Source organism: Cucumis sativus, unplaced genomic scaffold (genome assembly GCF_000004075.3).
Source record: "Cucumis sativus cultivar 9930 unplaced genomic scaffold, Cucumber_9930_V3 scaffold81, whole genome shotgun sequence".
Classification (NCBI taxonomy): Eukaryota; Viridiplantae; Streptophyta; class Magnoliopsida; order Cucurbitales; family Cucurbitaceae; genus Cucumis; species Cucumis sativus.
The window spans coordinates 153,498-168,634 of NW_022279572.1; the positions used below are offsets into that span (position 1 = coordinate 153,498).

At 34.0% G+C, this 15,137-nt stretch overlaps 2 protein-coding genes and 1 long non-coding RNA gene across 5 annotated transcripts; all 3 read left to right on the forward strand.

Annotated features, from left to right (window-relative positions):
• Positions 1-4,316: 4,316 nt before the first annotated feature.
• On the forward strand, positions 4,317-11,527 carry LOC116406271 (DNA topoisomerase 2-binding protein 1-A-like; the record flags this gene model as incomplete). The annotated part of the gene is given in 8 exon segments (XM_031889982.1): positions 4,317-4,410; positions 4,536-4,832; positions 4,835-5,027; positions 5,178-5,320; positions 5,490-5,689; positions 6,760-6,782; positions 8,333-8,624; positions 11,125-11,527. Coding segments are annotated over 8 exon segments (1,494 nt in total), but the record flags the coding sequence as incomplete, so codon positions are not given.
• LOC116406272 (S-M checkpoint control protein rad4-like) lies at positions 10,678-11,231 on the forward strand. The gene is made up of 2 exons (XM_031889983.1): positions 10,678-10,989; positions 11,089-11,231. The coding sequence occupies exons 1-2, from the start codon at positions 10,693-10,695 to the stop codon at positions 11,107-11,109; spliced, it is 318 nt and encodes a 105-aa protein (XP_031745843.1). The 5' UTR covers positions 10,678-10,692; the 3' UTR covers positions 11,110-11,231.
• Positions 11,528-12,388: 861 nt separating the features above from the next.
• On the forward strand, positions 12,389-14,918 carry LOC116406273. Of its 3 annotated transcripts, none has more exons than XR_004219298.1 (4): positions 12,389-12,463; positions 13,845-13,886; positions 14,275-14,428; positions 14,746-14,918. It is a non-coding gene; the product is annotated as an uncharacterized LOC116406273 (long non-coding RNA). The 3 variants fall into 3 exon arrangements; XR_004219299.1 differs by lacking the exon at positions 12,389-12,463 and adding an exon at positions 13,062-13,309; XR_004219297.1 differs by lacking the exons at positions 12,389-12,463; positions 13,845-13,886 and adding an exon at positions 13,895-14,180 and having other exon boundaries at positions 14,746-14,916.
• Positions 14,919-15,137: the final 219 nt, after the last annotated feature.

The window sequence follows — 15,137 nt, forward strand, 5'->3', positions numbered from 1 at the left end:
TTTTGGAGTGATTTTTCTACATTTTTTGAACTTTTTGGTAGATTATGAGTTATGAAGTAACACTAAAGCATTATTAGGTCGTTTTTAAAGTTCGAGTGATACTTAAACATTTTTTGAACACCTTTTAGGTTGTTACAAACTAAGTTAGTTTTACATACAGCCATGGTTTCCATTTTGAGTCTTAAAAGATTTTTTTTCACACTTTTTGAAATTTTTGGTAAATTATGAGTTATAAACTTACACTTAAGCGTTGTTAGGTCGTTTTGAAAGTTCAAGTGAAACTTAGACACGTTTTGAACTCGTTTTAGGTTGGTTTGAAACTAAGTTTTACACACGTTTGATTGACATGTTGGGTCTTGAAGTACTTTTTTCATACTTTTTGAAATTTTGGTAGGTTGTGAGTTACAAACTTACACTGAAGCATTGCTTGGTCGTTTTGAAAATTCAAGTGATACTTACACACGTTTTGAATACATTTTAGGTTAGATTGAGTTTGTTGCACTTGGTTGTCATTTTTGGTCTTGAAATGCTTTTTTCAACCTTTTTGGTAGATTATGGGTTACTAACTTACACTTAGGATTTGCTAGATCATTTTGAAAACTCAAGTAATACCTAGACACGTTTTGAGCATGTTTTAGGTTGGTTTGAACTAAGTTTGTTGCACTTACACACTTGGTTGCCATTTTGGGTCTGGTAGTGCTTTTTTCACTCTATTTGAACTTTTTTCGTAGGTTATGAGTTACGAACCTACACGTAAGCTTTTTTAGGTCGTTTTGAAAGTTCAAGTGATACTTAGACACGTTTTGAACTCGTTTTAGGTTGGTTTGACACTAAGTTTTAAACACATTTGATTGACATGTTGGGTCTTGAAGTACTTTTTTCACACTTTTTGAAATTTTGGTAGGTTGTGAGTTACAAACTTACACTTAAGCATTGCTGGGTCGTTTTGAAAATTCAAGTGATACTTACACACGTTTTGAATACATTTTAGGTTAGATTGAGTTTGTTGCACTTGGTTGTCATTTTTGGTCTTGAAATGCTTTTTTCAACCTTTTTGGTAGATTATGAGTTTCAAACTTACATTTAGGATTTGCTAGGTCGTTTTGAAAACTCAAGTAATACCTAGACACGTTTTGAGCACATTTTAGGTTGGTTTGAACTAAGTTTGTTGCACTTACACACTTGGTTGCCATTTTGGGTCTTGTAGTGCTTTTTTCACTCTATTTGAACTTTTTTCGTAGGTTATGAGTTACGAACCTACACGTAAGCTGTTTTAGGACATTTTAAAAGTTCAAGTGATACTTAGACACGTTTTTAACTCGGTTTAGGTTGGTTTGAAACTAAGTTTGTTGACCTTATCCAATTGGTTGCCATTTTCGGTCTTGAAGTGCCGTTTTCACACTTTTTGAACTTTTTGGTAGGCTATGGGTTACCAACTTACACTTAAATTTTGTTAGGTTGTTTTGAAAGTCCAAGTGATACTTAGACACGCCTTGACCACTTTTTAGGTTGGTTGGAACTAATTTTGTTGCAGTTGCGCACTTGGTTGCCATTTTGGGTCGTGTAGTGTTTCCTTTTTTTCCATACTTCTTGAACTTTTTGGTAGGTTATGAGTGACGAACTTACAAATAAACATTCTTAGGTCGTTCTGAAAGTTCAAGTGATACTTAAACACGGTTTGAAATTTTTTTAGATTTGTTTAAGACTAAGTTTGTTTCACTTGCATACTTGGTTGCCATGTTAGGTCTCAAAGTGCATTTTTCACGCATTTTTATTTTTTTGTTAGTTTGTGAGTTACGAGCTTACACTTAAGGATTGTTAGGTCGTTTTAAACACATTTACAAAGTTTCGTAATGACGAGTGTAGAACAAAGTAGACAATCGAGCAGATTTACAAGTAGGAGGATGGTGTTTGGTCTTACTCTAAAGCTACTGCTAGAAAGGTGATTCTCCCTTTATTTACACATGTTATCTATATTTAATTACTGTTTTTATGTGATGGTGAATAAATATTTAAGTCGTTTCAAGTTTGTACATCATGCTTGAGTTAATACATTTCCCAACTCGCACTAATTTTAAAATTGGGACTAAGCTTGTTGCACTTACACACTTGGTTGCCATTTTGGATTTTGGAGTGCTTTTTCTACATTTTTTGAACTTTTTGGTAGGTTATGAGTTATGAAGTAACACTAAAGCATTATTAGGTCATTTTTAAAGTTTGAGTGATACTTAAAACATTTTTTGAACACCTTTTAGGTTGTTACAAACTAAGTTAGTTTTGCATACAGCCATGGTTGCCATTTTGAGTCTTGAAAGATTTTTTTTCACACTTTTTGAAATTTTTGGTAAGTTATGAGTTATAAACTTACACTTAAGCGTTGTTAGGGTGTTCGAAAACTTATACGTGTTTTGAATACTTGTTAGGTTTGTATAGAACTAAGTTCGTTGCACTTACACACTTGACATTTTGGGTTTTGGAGTGTCTTTTTCAAAAATTTTGAACTTTTTTCTAGGTTATGACTTATGAACTTGTATTGAATATTTGTTAGGTCGTTTTGAAAGTTCAAGTGAAACTTAGACACGTTTTGAACTCGTTTTAGGTTGGTTTGAAACTAAGTTTTACACACATTTGATTGACATGTTGGGTCTTGAAGTACTTTTTTCATACTTTTTGAAATTTTGGTAGGTTGTGAGTTACAAACTTACACTTAACCATTTCTGGGTCGTTTTGAAAATTCAAGTGATACTTACACACGTTTTGAATACATTTTAGGTTAGATTGAGTTTGTTGCACTTGGTTGTCATTTTTGGTCTTGAAATGCTTTTTTCAACCTTTTTGGTAGATTATGAGTTACGAACTTACACTTAGGATTTGCTAGGTCGTTTTGAAAACTCAAGTAATACCTAGACACGTTTTGAGCACGTTTTAGGTTGGTTTGAACTAAGTTTGTTGCACTTAGACACTTGGTTGCCATTTTGGGTCTTGTAGTGCTTTTTTCACACTATTTGAACTTTTTTCATAAATTATGAGTTATGAATCTACATGTAAGCTGTTTTAGGTCGTTTTGAAAGTTCAAGTGAAACTTAGACACGTTTTGAACTCGTTTTAGGTTGGTTTGAAACTAAGTTTAAAACACATTTGATTGACATGTTGGGTCTTGAAGTACTTTTTTCACACATTTGGAAATTTTGGTAGGTTGTGAGTTACAAACTTACACTTAAGCATTGCTTGGTCGTTTTGAAAATTCAAGTGATGTACACACGTTTTGAATTCATTTTAGGTTAGATTGAGTTTGTTGCACTTACACACATGGTTGTCATTTTTGGTCTTGAAATGCTTTTTTCAACCTTCTTGGTAGATTATGAGTTACGAACTTACACTTAGGATTTCCTAGGTCGTTTTGAAAACTCAAGTAATACCTAGACACGTTTTGAGCATGTTTTAGGTTGGTTTGAATTAAGTTTGTTGCACTTACACACTTGGTTGCCATTTTGGGTCTTGTAGTGCTTTTTTCACAATATTTGAACTTTTTTCGTAGGTTATGAGTTACGAACCTACACGTAAGCTGTTTTAGGTGTTTTGAAAGTTCAAGTGAAACCTAGACACGTTTTGAGCATGTTTTAGGTCGTTTTGAGTAAATGGTATGTATGTTGTGATTGTTTGATTGCATGTATAATACCTTATTGAGATGTGAATGCTTGATTGAGAAGCTGATAGAACACCAGGTAATGGTTCTTATTTGTTCATTAAGCAACCAAACTATTACAGAATACAATACTCAAACTAGTCTTGAAAACACAGAACAAACAAGTACTATTACAGACAATAACCATGTACAAAATAAAACATTCAAACATCAAAAGTAGTTTACGATAATGGAAAACACTTTCTAAGATTAAAGTAACTGAACAACTTCTGTAATTCTGCTCTCCAGAAAATACAGACCTTCCACTTCCAGAAACTGATTAACCAACCCCCATCTTTCTTTCCAAAATAAAACATTCAAACATCAAAAGTATGTAGGAAGGCTAACCAGAACTGAGTTGCATAAGGTTTGTCTTCCGCCTCTAGAGATGTTATATCTTTTCATCTAAGAACAAAATTGATCACTTTTTTTCCCTTGACAATCTCTCTAGTTTCTAGGTTAGGTTAAGTGATGGGAATGACTAACCACACTCACAAACGTTTATTTGTATGGCTATTGCAAGCATGCTACTTGCATAGACAATCCATTTCTAAATAGTTGCATAGAATGTTTACTTATTGGTATTAAATATTCTTGTTTGAATAAGAGGTTTTCTTTAATGGTTAAGTAAGCTCCTGAAGGTGACAAGTACAAGGTTGCACGAACGTGGGGCCGTATCAATATTGTTACTCGGAAATGGTTTGATCAGTCCATGGCCAGAAAAGGTAGTAGTTCGGGTTGTATATTTGAAAACCGATATGATATTTGAATTGTTGGCAGTTATTTGTCTAATAATTTTATTAGTTTCTAACTTGTTTCAAATCCTTTTATTCTCATTTTTAATTGATAGGATGTTTTAATGAGGAGCTGTACCCTGTTGGTAGCGTTTCTGGAACTTCAAATAAATTGACAAGGGGTTGCTTGACTGCTCACAATAGCCAAGAAAAGGATATTGGGAACTTGGAAGCTGTACCGTCCTCATTTCTTACCGATTCAAAATTCACAGCAGTTGCTGGTTCTGGGTTTTCAGACATGGATGTTGAAGTTACTCTTTCACAGAGCACGTCTATGTTTTTAGATGCTTCTAATTTTATAAATGAGGTTGATGTTGAAGTGCCAGTCACGATGGGAAGGAATGAAGAAACACTGTTAATTGTCTTGCAAATGACTTTTAGTCTGAAGAAAACGACCTATATTTGTCAGCATGTAGAATAAAAGTTGTTGGGTTTGAAGCTTCTGAGATGCGGAAGATTGTAAATATGATTCTCAGAGGTGGAGGCTCCCGATACATGGTTTTCAATGACAAATTAACACACATAATAGTTGGAGATTCGTCAGAAATGTAATTATCCTTTTACTTTAATCGCAACATAGGTTTTGTGAACTTTATTGCTTGAATTTGTGAGCTCGCCTGTGCTGTGAGCTTTTTGATTTCATTTGAATGGTCTATCCACCCAATTGAAAATTAGTTTTATCATATTTCAAATGGCAGGGAGAAAAAGGAGGTTAGAGATATTGCTACTTCAGGAGTTGTTCATGTGGTTAGATCCAACTGGCTTGAAGAGTGTGACCGTCAGAAGAAGGAGATCCCTATTCTTGGTAGACACATGGCATATGATGAACTTATTCCTAAAGGTTTGATATGCAGGACTCGTATTCTAAGCTATCTGTCTTTTGAATAGCAACCTTAAACTACCATCATGCAGAATAACTGCACATTTCATTTGGATGCATGACTAATATTTGTTTGGAGATCCCTAGCCTGTTTGTCTTGTTCTAAATTTTCTGGCTGTTTACTTTGCAGCATCTAGTAAAATGAGCACCATTGTTATGGATCAAAATAAAGTTCCAAATGTTCATCCAATCGTGCCATCAAATGTGTCAGAAGGAAATATTCATGTTAGCATTGGAAAGACGTCAATAGCAGTGGAAAGAATTGAAGAAAAAAGTGAAACAAAAGTGAATGGAGACAGGAAAATGAAATTATCCAGAAAAGCCAACAATGTGTAGCAAATGGTACAAACAAGAGTTGAGAAAAGATGGGGCGTGATTTCATGGTTTCAAATGGGAAGTCATCATGTGTATTTAAGGGGAAAATATTTTGTTTTTCTAGTTCCTTTCCAGAAGATCGGGTATGTTGTAAAGATTCTTTCCTCTTATTTCAAACAGCATGATTAATGTACACTATGCACTTTAGGTTTTAGATGTATTATTGTGGTAAATAGCATCCATTTTTTAAAAAATAACAAAGTAGAAGCCCTGTATTCAATATCAGTTGACTTGAGTAAAGAGTAGTTCATTACTGCTCCAACTCCATGATTTTAAAAGCAAGTCAATGGTGCAGATAGGATTCTAGATCTACTGTTTCTTTAACACTCCGATCCTGTTAAGAGAATGATATAAAAAAAATGGAAAAATTACCTTTTTAGTCCCCAATTTTATAGAAATAGGTTTATTGGTCCTTGAGTTTTCAAAATGTACTCTTTTAATCCTTGAGTGCTTAATGTTATACTGGAGACTCTCAAAACCAATTTTTAGAAGAAGTTATTCTACCTTAAAAATGTATAAAGTTATATTGGGGACTTTCTAAACCAATTTTTATAAACTTAGAGACTAAAAAGGTGCATGACCAAATGGGTCTATTTTTCTAAACCTGGAGACTAAAAATGTACATTTTTAAAACTCAAGAACCAAACACACGTGTTCTTCAAAACCAAAACTTGGGGAGTAATTTTCCTAAAAAATTTAAGATAGTGCCAAATGTCATTTAGCATGTGAAATAATTACGATTTTCATTTTTCATTTGAGGAATATGCCTTCAAATTTTTTTACATTTTATTTTTGAACACTAACAAACATGCATCAACTTTTGACTTCCATAATCCCAAATATTTTTTACGTATATTTTGAGATCATATTTGAAATTCTCCTACTAGAGAGCTGAAATTGTTGAATGGATAAATCAAGGGGGAGGCGAGGTTGTTGAAGATCACATGAAGCAGAAAGTGCACTTCACTGTTGAATGTCATGGTGATACCAAGGAGTACAGACGTTCATAGTACTTATGTGTCAAGTCATCGGTTCGATCATGTTTAGAGTAAGCGATAATTAATTGTCTTATTTGTGATTTCCGTTTTAGAGCTCTACTATTGGGTTTTGTTTGTGTTTCCCTTTTTGGACATAAAAGTCCACACAAGGTTGAATAGCATATTTTGTTTCATTGAGCCACTGCAAGTTTGGATTGTGTTTGGGTTGGAGCTTTGAATTTTGAGGGACTTTAGTTTTGTGTTGAGCCACGCTCTTATAATATGAAGGATGGATACTGTTTTTTCCAAAACCAAACGCACATCAGTTTTCTAAGATTACAACAACTGTCCTCCCAGTGTAAAAAAAGGTATCCTCAAACCAACCAAAAGAAGGGAATATGTGAGCAAGATTTATAGTTAATAAATCATCAAAAGTAAATTAGAGTTGGACTCGAGAACTCTTGCTGATGTATAGGAAAAGCAGACAAGGTATGGGAATATAAATTAAAACAGCCTTTAGATGAAAAGGGCTGCTACAACTGATCCTACCTCAAATGGCGGTACCAAAATATAGGACTTGAACCTCAGTCTTCTCCCTCGCCCGTTGTTCTTGCAATGTTAAAGTATCTCAATTCGTACACATTCATCTCCTTGTTTGAAGCAATAACTCAAAGCCAATCTCTAATGTGTGTGTTTCTTGAAATTCTTCTTAGCCAAGTATTTAAGATTCCTCTTGGAGAAGTAGCTATTGGAGTTGATGTTGATCTTGTTCTTGTCCTGAGTGATAGTGACTGAGTCATCAAGTGTCTCTGCCACCCCAGCTTTGTTGGTCTGATGAGGTGATGGCCGTGATCTTGTCTCAACTGGCATCAACAAATCAAATGGTCACATCCTTATTTTTTCCCTTTGGGCCACCAGATGCGGCTGGTCGATGACTCATTCTGCTTCTGCTCTGCTACTTGTTTCCCTAACTCTGCATCTGTATAGAACAATTGGCATAAATGGTGGATACTATTAAATTGGAAAATGGAGATTCAATCAGTTCTATCATTTTGACCTTTTGATGTTTAGGGGAAGGTGGTAACATAAATTTACCTTCTCAGACTATCCATTAAGGTTGGTCTGAAAAGAAAAGGGTGGTCTATCTTGGAAAACATATTTGGTTGTTCTCTTTTTCTTCACTCTGTCTACATTTTGGAAATATGAGTGCTATCATTGTGTGAGAGGTTTCTTTATTGACAAAATTAATTGGAGTTCAACATTTGAAGAAGTCTTTCTATGACTGTCCCTTGAACTCCAAAGGTTTGCACTCCATCCCTGTGCCAAACAAATAGATGCTTCTTATATATTTTTCTCTGGAATTGAGAAAGTATTGATGCACACTTCTGTTAAATGCGTTAAATTACGGCTTTGAAGCCAATTTTGAATGGATAGCTGGCGTAGAAACTGCCATTATTGATGAAATTTGATACTACTGATGATTTTTAATTTTAATTTTATATTATTATTAATTTCGTAGCCTAATTATGTTCAATATCTTAAACTGATATTTGAAATGAGAATTGAATATTTATCTTGTTTTTATTTGTTTACTGACTATTTCAAATAAACTCGTTATGAAGGATGGATGTTTGTGGGATACCAATGGGCACATTTTCTATTCTCCTCTTCCTTGCTGTGTCCCTTTGCCTGGATTTGAAAACATACGGTTTTGTGTTTCACAATATGATGACAAAGACAGAGTATTGTTAAGAAATCTGTGTTTTGTACTTGGGGCCAAGTTTGTGGAGAAGCTGACAAAGAAGGTAACCCATCTAATATGCAAGTTCACCGATGGGACAAAGTATGAGGCTGCTTGTAAATGGGGGAAACAATGCATTACAGCTGAATGGATATATGAGTGTGTCAGCCAGGTACCTTTGCGATTTTGTTGCTTTTCAATTATATATGTTCACGTACATGCATATCCTGATAGAATTCTAGACCCATTGGTGTATCCTTCTATTAGGATTGATGTTTTTTATGTTTAAACTTTTGGTTTCCTTTGCATTTGGTTTAATCCTTAATGGTACCAGATTTTCCCGCCAGACTGTTCGCTTGTTGGTCAAGACCATTCAGAAACTTCTCCAATTGGTGCTTTATCTAACCAGTGGTCAAAAAGGTAATTTTTGCCGTTGTCTCCTTGATCTTCTTATGGAAAGACCATGCTGAATTGAAGTGTTTAACAAGAACGGTCGCTGCCTGGAAATATAGTGAGACCATTCAACGAAGTCGTTATGAAAGTTTATTTTCACTATAAGAGAAATATTTTTTTATATTCTTTTAGTCTCTACTGATGAATTGCTTCCTAGAACAATATAATTTATAATTTCTTTCAAAATAGGTTCGTTTGAGTAATAGTGTTAATTATAAAACTCAAATCACACCGTTTGCAATGCTTGAAAACCAGTATTCACAAATAAATGCTATCCTTGAGCATTAACTTTTTCATGGGACATTTGCAAAAATGGTAAAACAAGTTATAACTTTATTATTTGTGAAAATGATCAAATAAAGTCCAGCCCACCCATATAAAAGCCTGGATTTGATTATTTTTGCTATATTTTCAAAATCACAAACCTTAAAGACATTTTTGCAAAATACCTAAACTAATTTGCCACCCAATATAGTTTTCCTTTTTCATTTTAGAAAAACCAGGTTTGGAAATAAAGGCAGTAGGTTATTTCTTTAAAAACTAGCCATTAAATATCCCTGTATTCTAAGTGGATCTTAGCATAATGCAAGCTTTAGTGTTTTTTCGAGAAAGACTATTATGTTCGAACACAATTCAATTTTGCCTTTGTAACTTGGTTTTTGAGACCTTTGTGTCTTGTATTTTCTCAGAGCTGAAAGAAAAGAAGATGTGGGCAATTCTACTACTGAAGATGGGACTGTGGGCATATGTGACGGCTTTAGTGAAACACAAACAGAGTCTCAGGTGTGTGGCCATTTTTCTTTTTGTGAACTATAACTCTATCAATTATAGTAATTTTTTTTTTAAAATTGCCACCATTTTCGTCAACTTGATTACAAGAGGACTAAAGAACGAACTATAACTCATAAGATTTTTTATGGAGTAGGAATTAGGGTATTATGGTCAAATTCTTAATATATTAGGATTAGGATTAGTTTCTTTTATTAATTAGGATTAGTTTGATTTTAATAGAGTACTTGTCTTCTTGTATTCACAAATTTAAATATTAATAAAATTCTCTCATTTGGTCTACACCAAATTGTTATCGGTATTAGAGCAAACGTTTGGACCAACTTTGATTGCCATCGGTGGAAAATTGGAAATTTTTTCGTGATGCTGATCAGAAGAGGGAGCCTTGTGAGTTGTTCGCATTGCTAAACAACACACATCTAACTGGGGGAACCCTTAAAATTAAAAAAGAAAAGAAGAAGAAAGAAATTCATCCTAATTTTGCATGGATGCATTTGTACACATCAAGGAAGACAGGTGAAGAAAAAATATACTAGTTGGCTAGTTGGTATAGGCAAGAAACTCAAATTTCCTCCCAAATGAAGAATTGGAGTTCTGATTCAAGTGATTCAAAAGAAGAATTCTAACACAATAATTTTGCTCGTGCTTGATTTTCTCAAAGAACCTATCATTATCCACATTTGAAATTTGGTTACAGTGATTCTAGCGATTTCAACAAAGATTCTAATGCAGTTTGGAACAAAATAACAAGGATGGACGGTGGTAAAAATATCAAGACAGATGGAACTTGTCTTGATGAACCTTTCTTAATGAGAAGAGGAAAAGTGAGAACATTTTTTATGAAATTTGATACTACTGATGATTTTTAATTTTAATTTTATATTTATTATTTATTTCGTAACCTAATTATGTTCAATATCTTAAACTGATATTTGAAATGAGAATTGAATATTTATCTTGTTTTTATTTGTTTACTGACTATTTCAAATAAACTCGTTATGAAGGATGGTTGTTTGTGGGATACCAATGGGCACATTCTCTATTCTCCTCTTCCTTGCTGTGTCCCTTTGCCTGGATTTGAAAACATACGATTTTGTGTTTCACAATATGATGATAAAGACAGAGTATTGTTAAGAAATCTGTGTTTTGAACTTGGGGCCAAGTTTGTGGAGAAGCTGACAAAGAAGGTAACCCATCTAATATGCAAGTTCACCGATGGGACAAAGTATGAGGCTGCTTGTAAATGGGGCAAACAATGCATTACAGCTGAATGGATATATGAGTGTGTCAGCCAGGTACCTTTGCGATTTTGTTGCTTTTCAATTATATATGTTCACGTACATGCATATCCTGATAGAATTCTAGACCCATTGTGTTGATATTTCTTCTCTTAGATATGGAATGATTTTGTTTGAATACAAAACTTTCAGAGAAAGATTGTCTCTCTTGATTTGTATCGCCCAAAAGAAGTTAAAGCTCAAGACAGAGCGACAGGCTTATGCACTGTCAGCCAATTTCCTACTCAAGCTGCCCCAATGATAGCCAATGAAAGCATATCCCAGTTTCCTATCCATTCTGCCATTCCGAGAGACCAATCAGCTGGAACTAACAGTAGCTTTATAGGAGCAGCTGAACGAATAAGTTCTACGAAGAAAAGCGCAAGTTCTTTGACGAAGCCATAGAAAAGCATTCACTTTTGTTGGAAACAGATCCACTCAATCTGACTGCATTTTGAATTCCACAAAACAAACTACATCAAATTCTTCTGTAGTAACTTCACACGTTCCTGATGTCGCTTCCGCAATTGAGGACTTGTTGGAGCAGACAACTAAGGTAAAATCTGGTTTGAGCTACAATTCCATTACTTCATTCCATTTTTATTTTATTTTTTCCTTCAAATCCTTTTGTTTTCCTTTCTTTTTAAGATTCAAGATCAGAAGTCACCTGGAAAGACTGGCGCGTCCTTTCCATTTCTTCTTCTTCTTCTTTGTTCGTACACTCCATTTTCCCTTTCTCTTCTCAAACCCTAATTCTTCTTTGTTCGTACAACCAAAACCAGTTTAACCAGTGTTGATTCCTCCTCTACTTCGACCTGTGATGCTCTTTTCTTCTTCCCTCGCAATTTCGATTCCACCATCCTCACCGATTTTGGTTGCAATTTCTACTCTCTTCAACCTCAACCTTCTGGATTCCCTCACTCTCACCGGATTGACTTCAATGTCCTTGGAACCTCCACTACTACTACTACTACTCCACTCATCAAAGAATCCGCTGGATTATCAGACGCTCCTCTTCCTTTCCTTTCTAATCCTTGTCTCTCTTTCAACTCCAGCGGTGAGCCCCGAACGAATCGCATTACTCCGTGAGTTCCCAATTAATTCCATCTTTATTTAATATTCAATTGTCCTCTTTCCATTTGTTTCAATTATTGAATAGAAAGTTACTTGAATGAACTATGTTCTAATAATTTCATGTGGTTCTGGTAAAGCACAGTGCATCTGGTCGAACTTCCCCCATTATGTAATTTTATGGAGTAGTTTTGTAAATTGGATTGAAACAGGGGCTATTCAATGTGTATGCATTAAAATATAGGTATTGTTTTTCAATTAAATATAAATCAATTGAGCCTCCGATGTGCTAGTAAGCGTCAGATCTCCTCTGTGTATATATAGTTAGGTACTCTTCTTTTTATAGGTTCTGTCATATATATCACAGTCTGAAGTTGTAGCTGAACTTGCTTTCATCTTCAGTTTCTATCACTATTTAAAGGTCAGATTTTGTTCGATTAGAAGAATGTAAATTTGTCAAGGACAATAGCATGCTTAGTTTAATTGTACTCAAATATTGTTAATAAAAAATTGCTTTATTTGTGTTGATACCATTATTTGTGTGGTAGATCTCTTGATTCATTTTGATGTTTGTATTTTGAAGACATACAAAGGTCATAATACTAGTTGCTATTCTTTTTATCTTGGTACGTTTCATTTTTTTTTAATATTTCATTGTCTCTATAATTGATTATACAAACATATCTCATCATTCAATCACTTTTCAAGTTTTAGATTCTGAAATTTGTACATATTGGGGTTTTCCTTTTTCTTTATTTTGGATTATTTCAAATCTCCAAAGATCTTTCTTGTAACATTTGCATATTTTAGTTTATTAAAATCTTCGAAAGTAGAGGAGAAGGCTCCAAAAGCATTCTGTCTCTCATTGCCTTGCCCTAACATTATCATCTGTGTAAGATGTGCCAATGAGTAGACCATGTTCTTTTACTTTTTTTTCCATAGCTTTTGAACCACTTTCCCTTTCTCTCCTTCTCTTTCATTCTTCTTTTATGTTAATTGGAAGAAGCTTTGAGGTCTCTTGAAAATAATGAGGTTTTGAAGGGGATAGAAAGAGAGTGATGGTGGGATCCATCAAAGGTTTGGGATTTCACACAATGTTCGCATCACTCTTTTAAATGTAATTAGAGGTTGAGGAGTTGATCGCCGATCATAGATAAGGAGGGGCTGGTTAGTGGCTTGAAAAAGAATTCAGACAACATTAATTTTTTCTAAAAAATAAAACCAACCTTCCGACGGTTGGTTAACACTCCTCGACAGTCGAGATAGGGTAAGACTTGTATTCTAGTTCTGTTGGTACCTGTATTTGTGCTTCATCACTTCATAATTGTACTTTTATTTATCCCCTTTGTATGTTTCCATGTGTTTCATGTTTGTCTTTTATGTTTCTTCTATTTATATATTTCTTCATGTTCTTCTCCATTCGGGTTTGCTCTTGCGGAGGTTACACATTCATTGTTGTGCTCGTACTTTAGTTAATGATGTCTAGTAATTTTGTTTTGCAAATTTTCTTGTTAGTGCTCAAGTTTGATTTCATACTGCCTTTAGCATAGCTTTACGATTGCAGAATTCTTGCACATTGCCCTTTTTTATTTTGTTATTACTGATGGACTTATTTGTGATACCTTTAAAGAAGAAAATTTATGGCTATTTGTGTTGAAGTTTATTTTTTGATTATTGGTTGGTTTTTTCCCTCCACTTCTCTTAATATTTTGAAGTGTGTAATAAGGTAAGCAATTTTTTAGTCCCCTAAATTTGTTTTGTTGATGAATTGTTTCCTTTTTTTTTCTCGGTTTTGTTTTCAGGTTTTCATCATTATTCATTTGGTGGCTAAATATTACTCATGGGTATTTGTTTGATCTTATTTTGTTGTGATCAATTGATATACATAATATGCACTATAAATTTGTTAAATTGTTGGATTATTTGCTTTTTTAATAAGGTTGGAGGAACCTCAAGGTACGTTTTGTTAAAGCATATTTTATATTGATAAATTTGAAGTTGTCAAGTCTATAACAATGATAATGTTAATACGAGTAAATTTATAGCAAATTTAGTTGACTTAACTTATTTACATGTTGGTTGCTCGGACTCTTGGAAAAACCTTACGTGCATTTTAACCCACGATAAGAGAACTTAAGGTTGTTATGACTTACATATCAGTTTTTGAGATTTTCCTTTATAACTTTTTCATAGACCTTATTGTAGTTTTTTGTTCTTTATTTTTGTTTGTAGGACGTTTCTAGAGAATGCAAGACCATGTTTGAGTGAGAAATTGGTCTCGATGAAATTGAGAGTTCAATGAACAACACATACAATGCAAGTAAATCTACCTACTCAAACCCATCTTCTATTTCTAAAGCAGAAGGGCTTTCGGTGGCTGAACCAAGTGAGTGATTAAGTTTTTTATCACCCGTATTATTTGTTATCACTAGGGAAAGAAAGCTGAGTAGAAAAAGTAGAATGCCAAATGGAAAAAAAAAGATTAGTAAGCAGCGTTATTATTTTAAAATAGAAAACAAAAATTAACATTATTGTTAAACCGAGCCATTCTCGAGAACATGAAATAGAATTGGATAGCTGCCATGCATCGTGTCTATGAATGTTAAGAATGAAACTATCGGTAAGGTTATAGAATAATCATTCTACCAGCCTCAATTATGATACAGGGTTTATGAAATAGAATTTTCTTATGTATTGTAATAGTAGAAGATTCTTCGTTGGGAAGCAAAGCTTATAGCTTTGATGAGTATCTAAAGGTTACAGAAGAGCAACTGAAAGCTTACGATCAGCTCCAAACCAATTTTCCAGCACAAAGCCAGAGTGGATCCCAAGTACAACGGGAAGGTTGTTAAAATCAAATCTCTTATGTCTTATTTCATAACTATTTAGTTTTGATCTTAACTACAACAATTTTCATTTTTTTCTAGGTGAACATTGTATGTGCTTAGAAATTAAGTGTTTTGAAAATTAGAGGTGAGCAATCACACTTAGAAACTAAGTGTAGAACCATAGAAATGTTACCCCATCGGTTCTAGCAACGCCTAGTTACTGCAGTTCATAACAAAGAAAGAAAAGAGGCTCGTAAATGCAGACCA

Bases quoted from the DNA above. Each gene is read 5' to 3' on its own strand.
- LOC116406272 (XM_031889983.1), top strand. From the start codon at position 10,693: ATGAAGGATGGTTGTTTGTGGGATACCAATGGGCACATTCTCTATTCT. The intron at 10,990-11,088 runs GTACCTTTGCGA...TTCTTCTCTTAG, and splicing joins TATATGAGTGTGTCAGCCAG to ATATGGAATGATTTTGTTTG.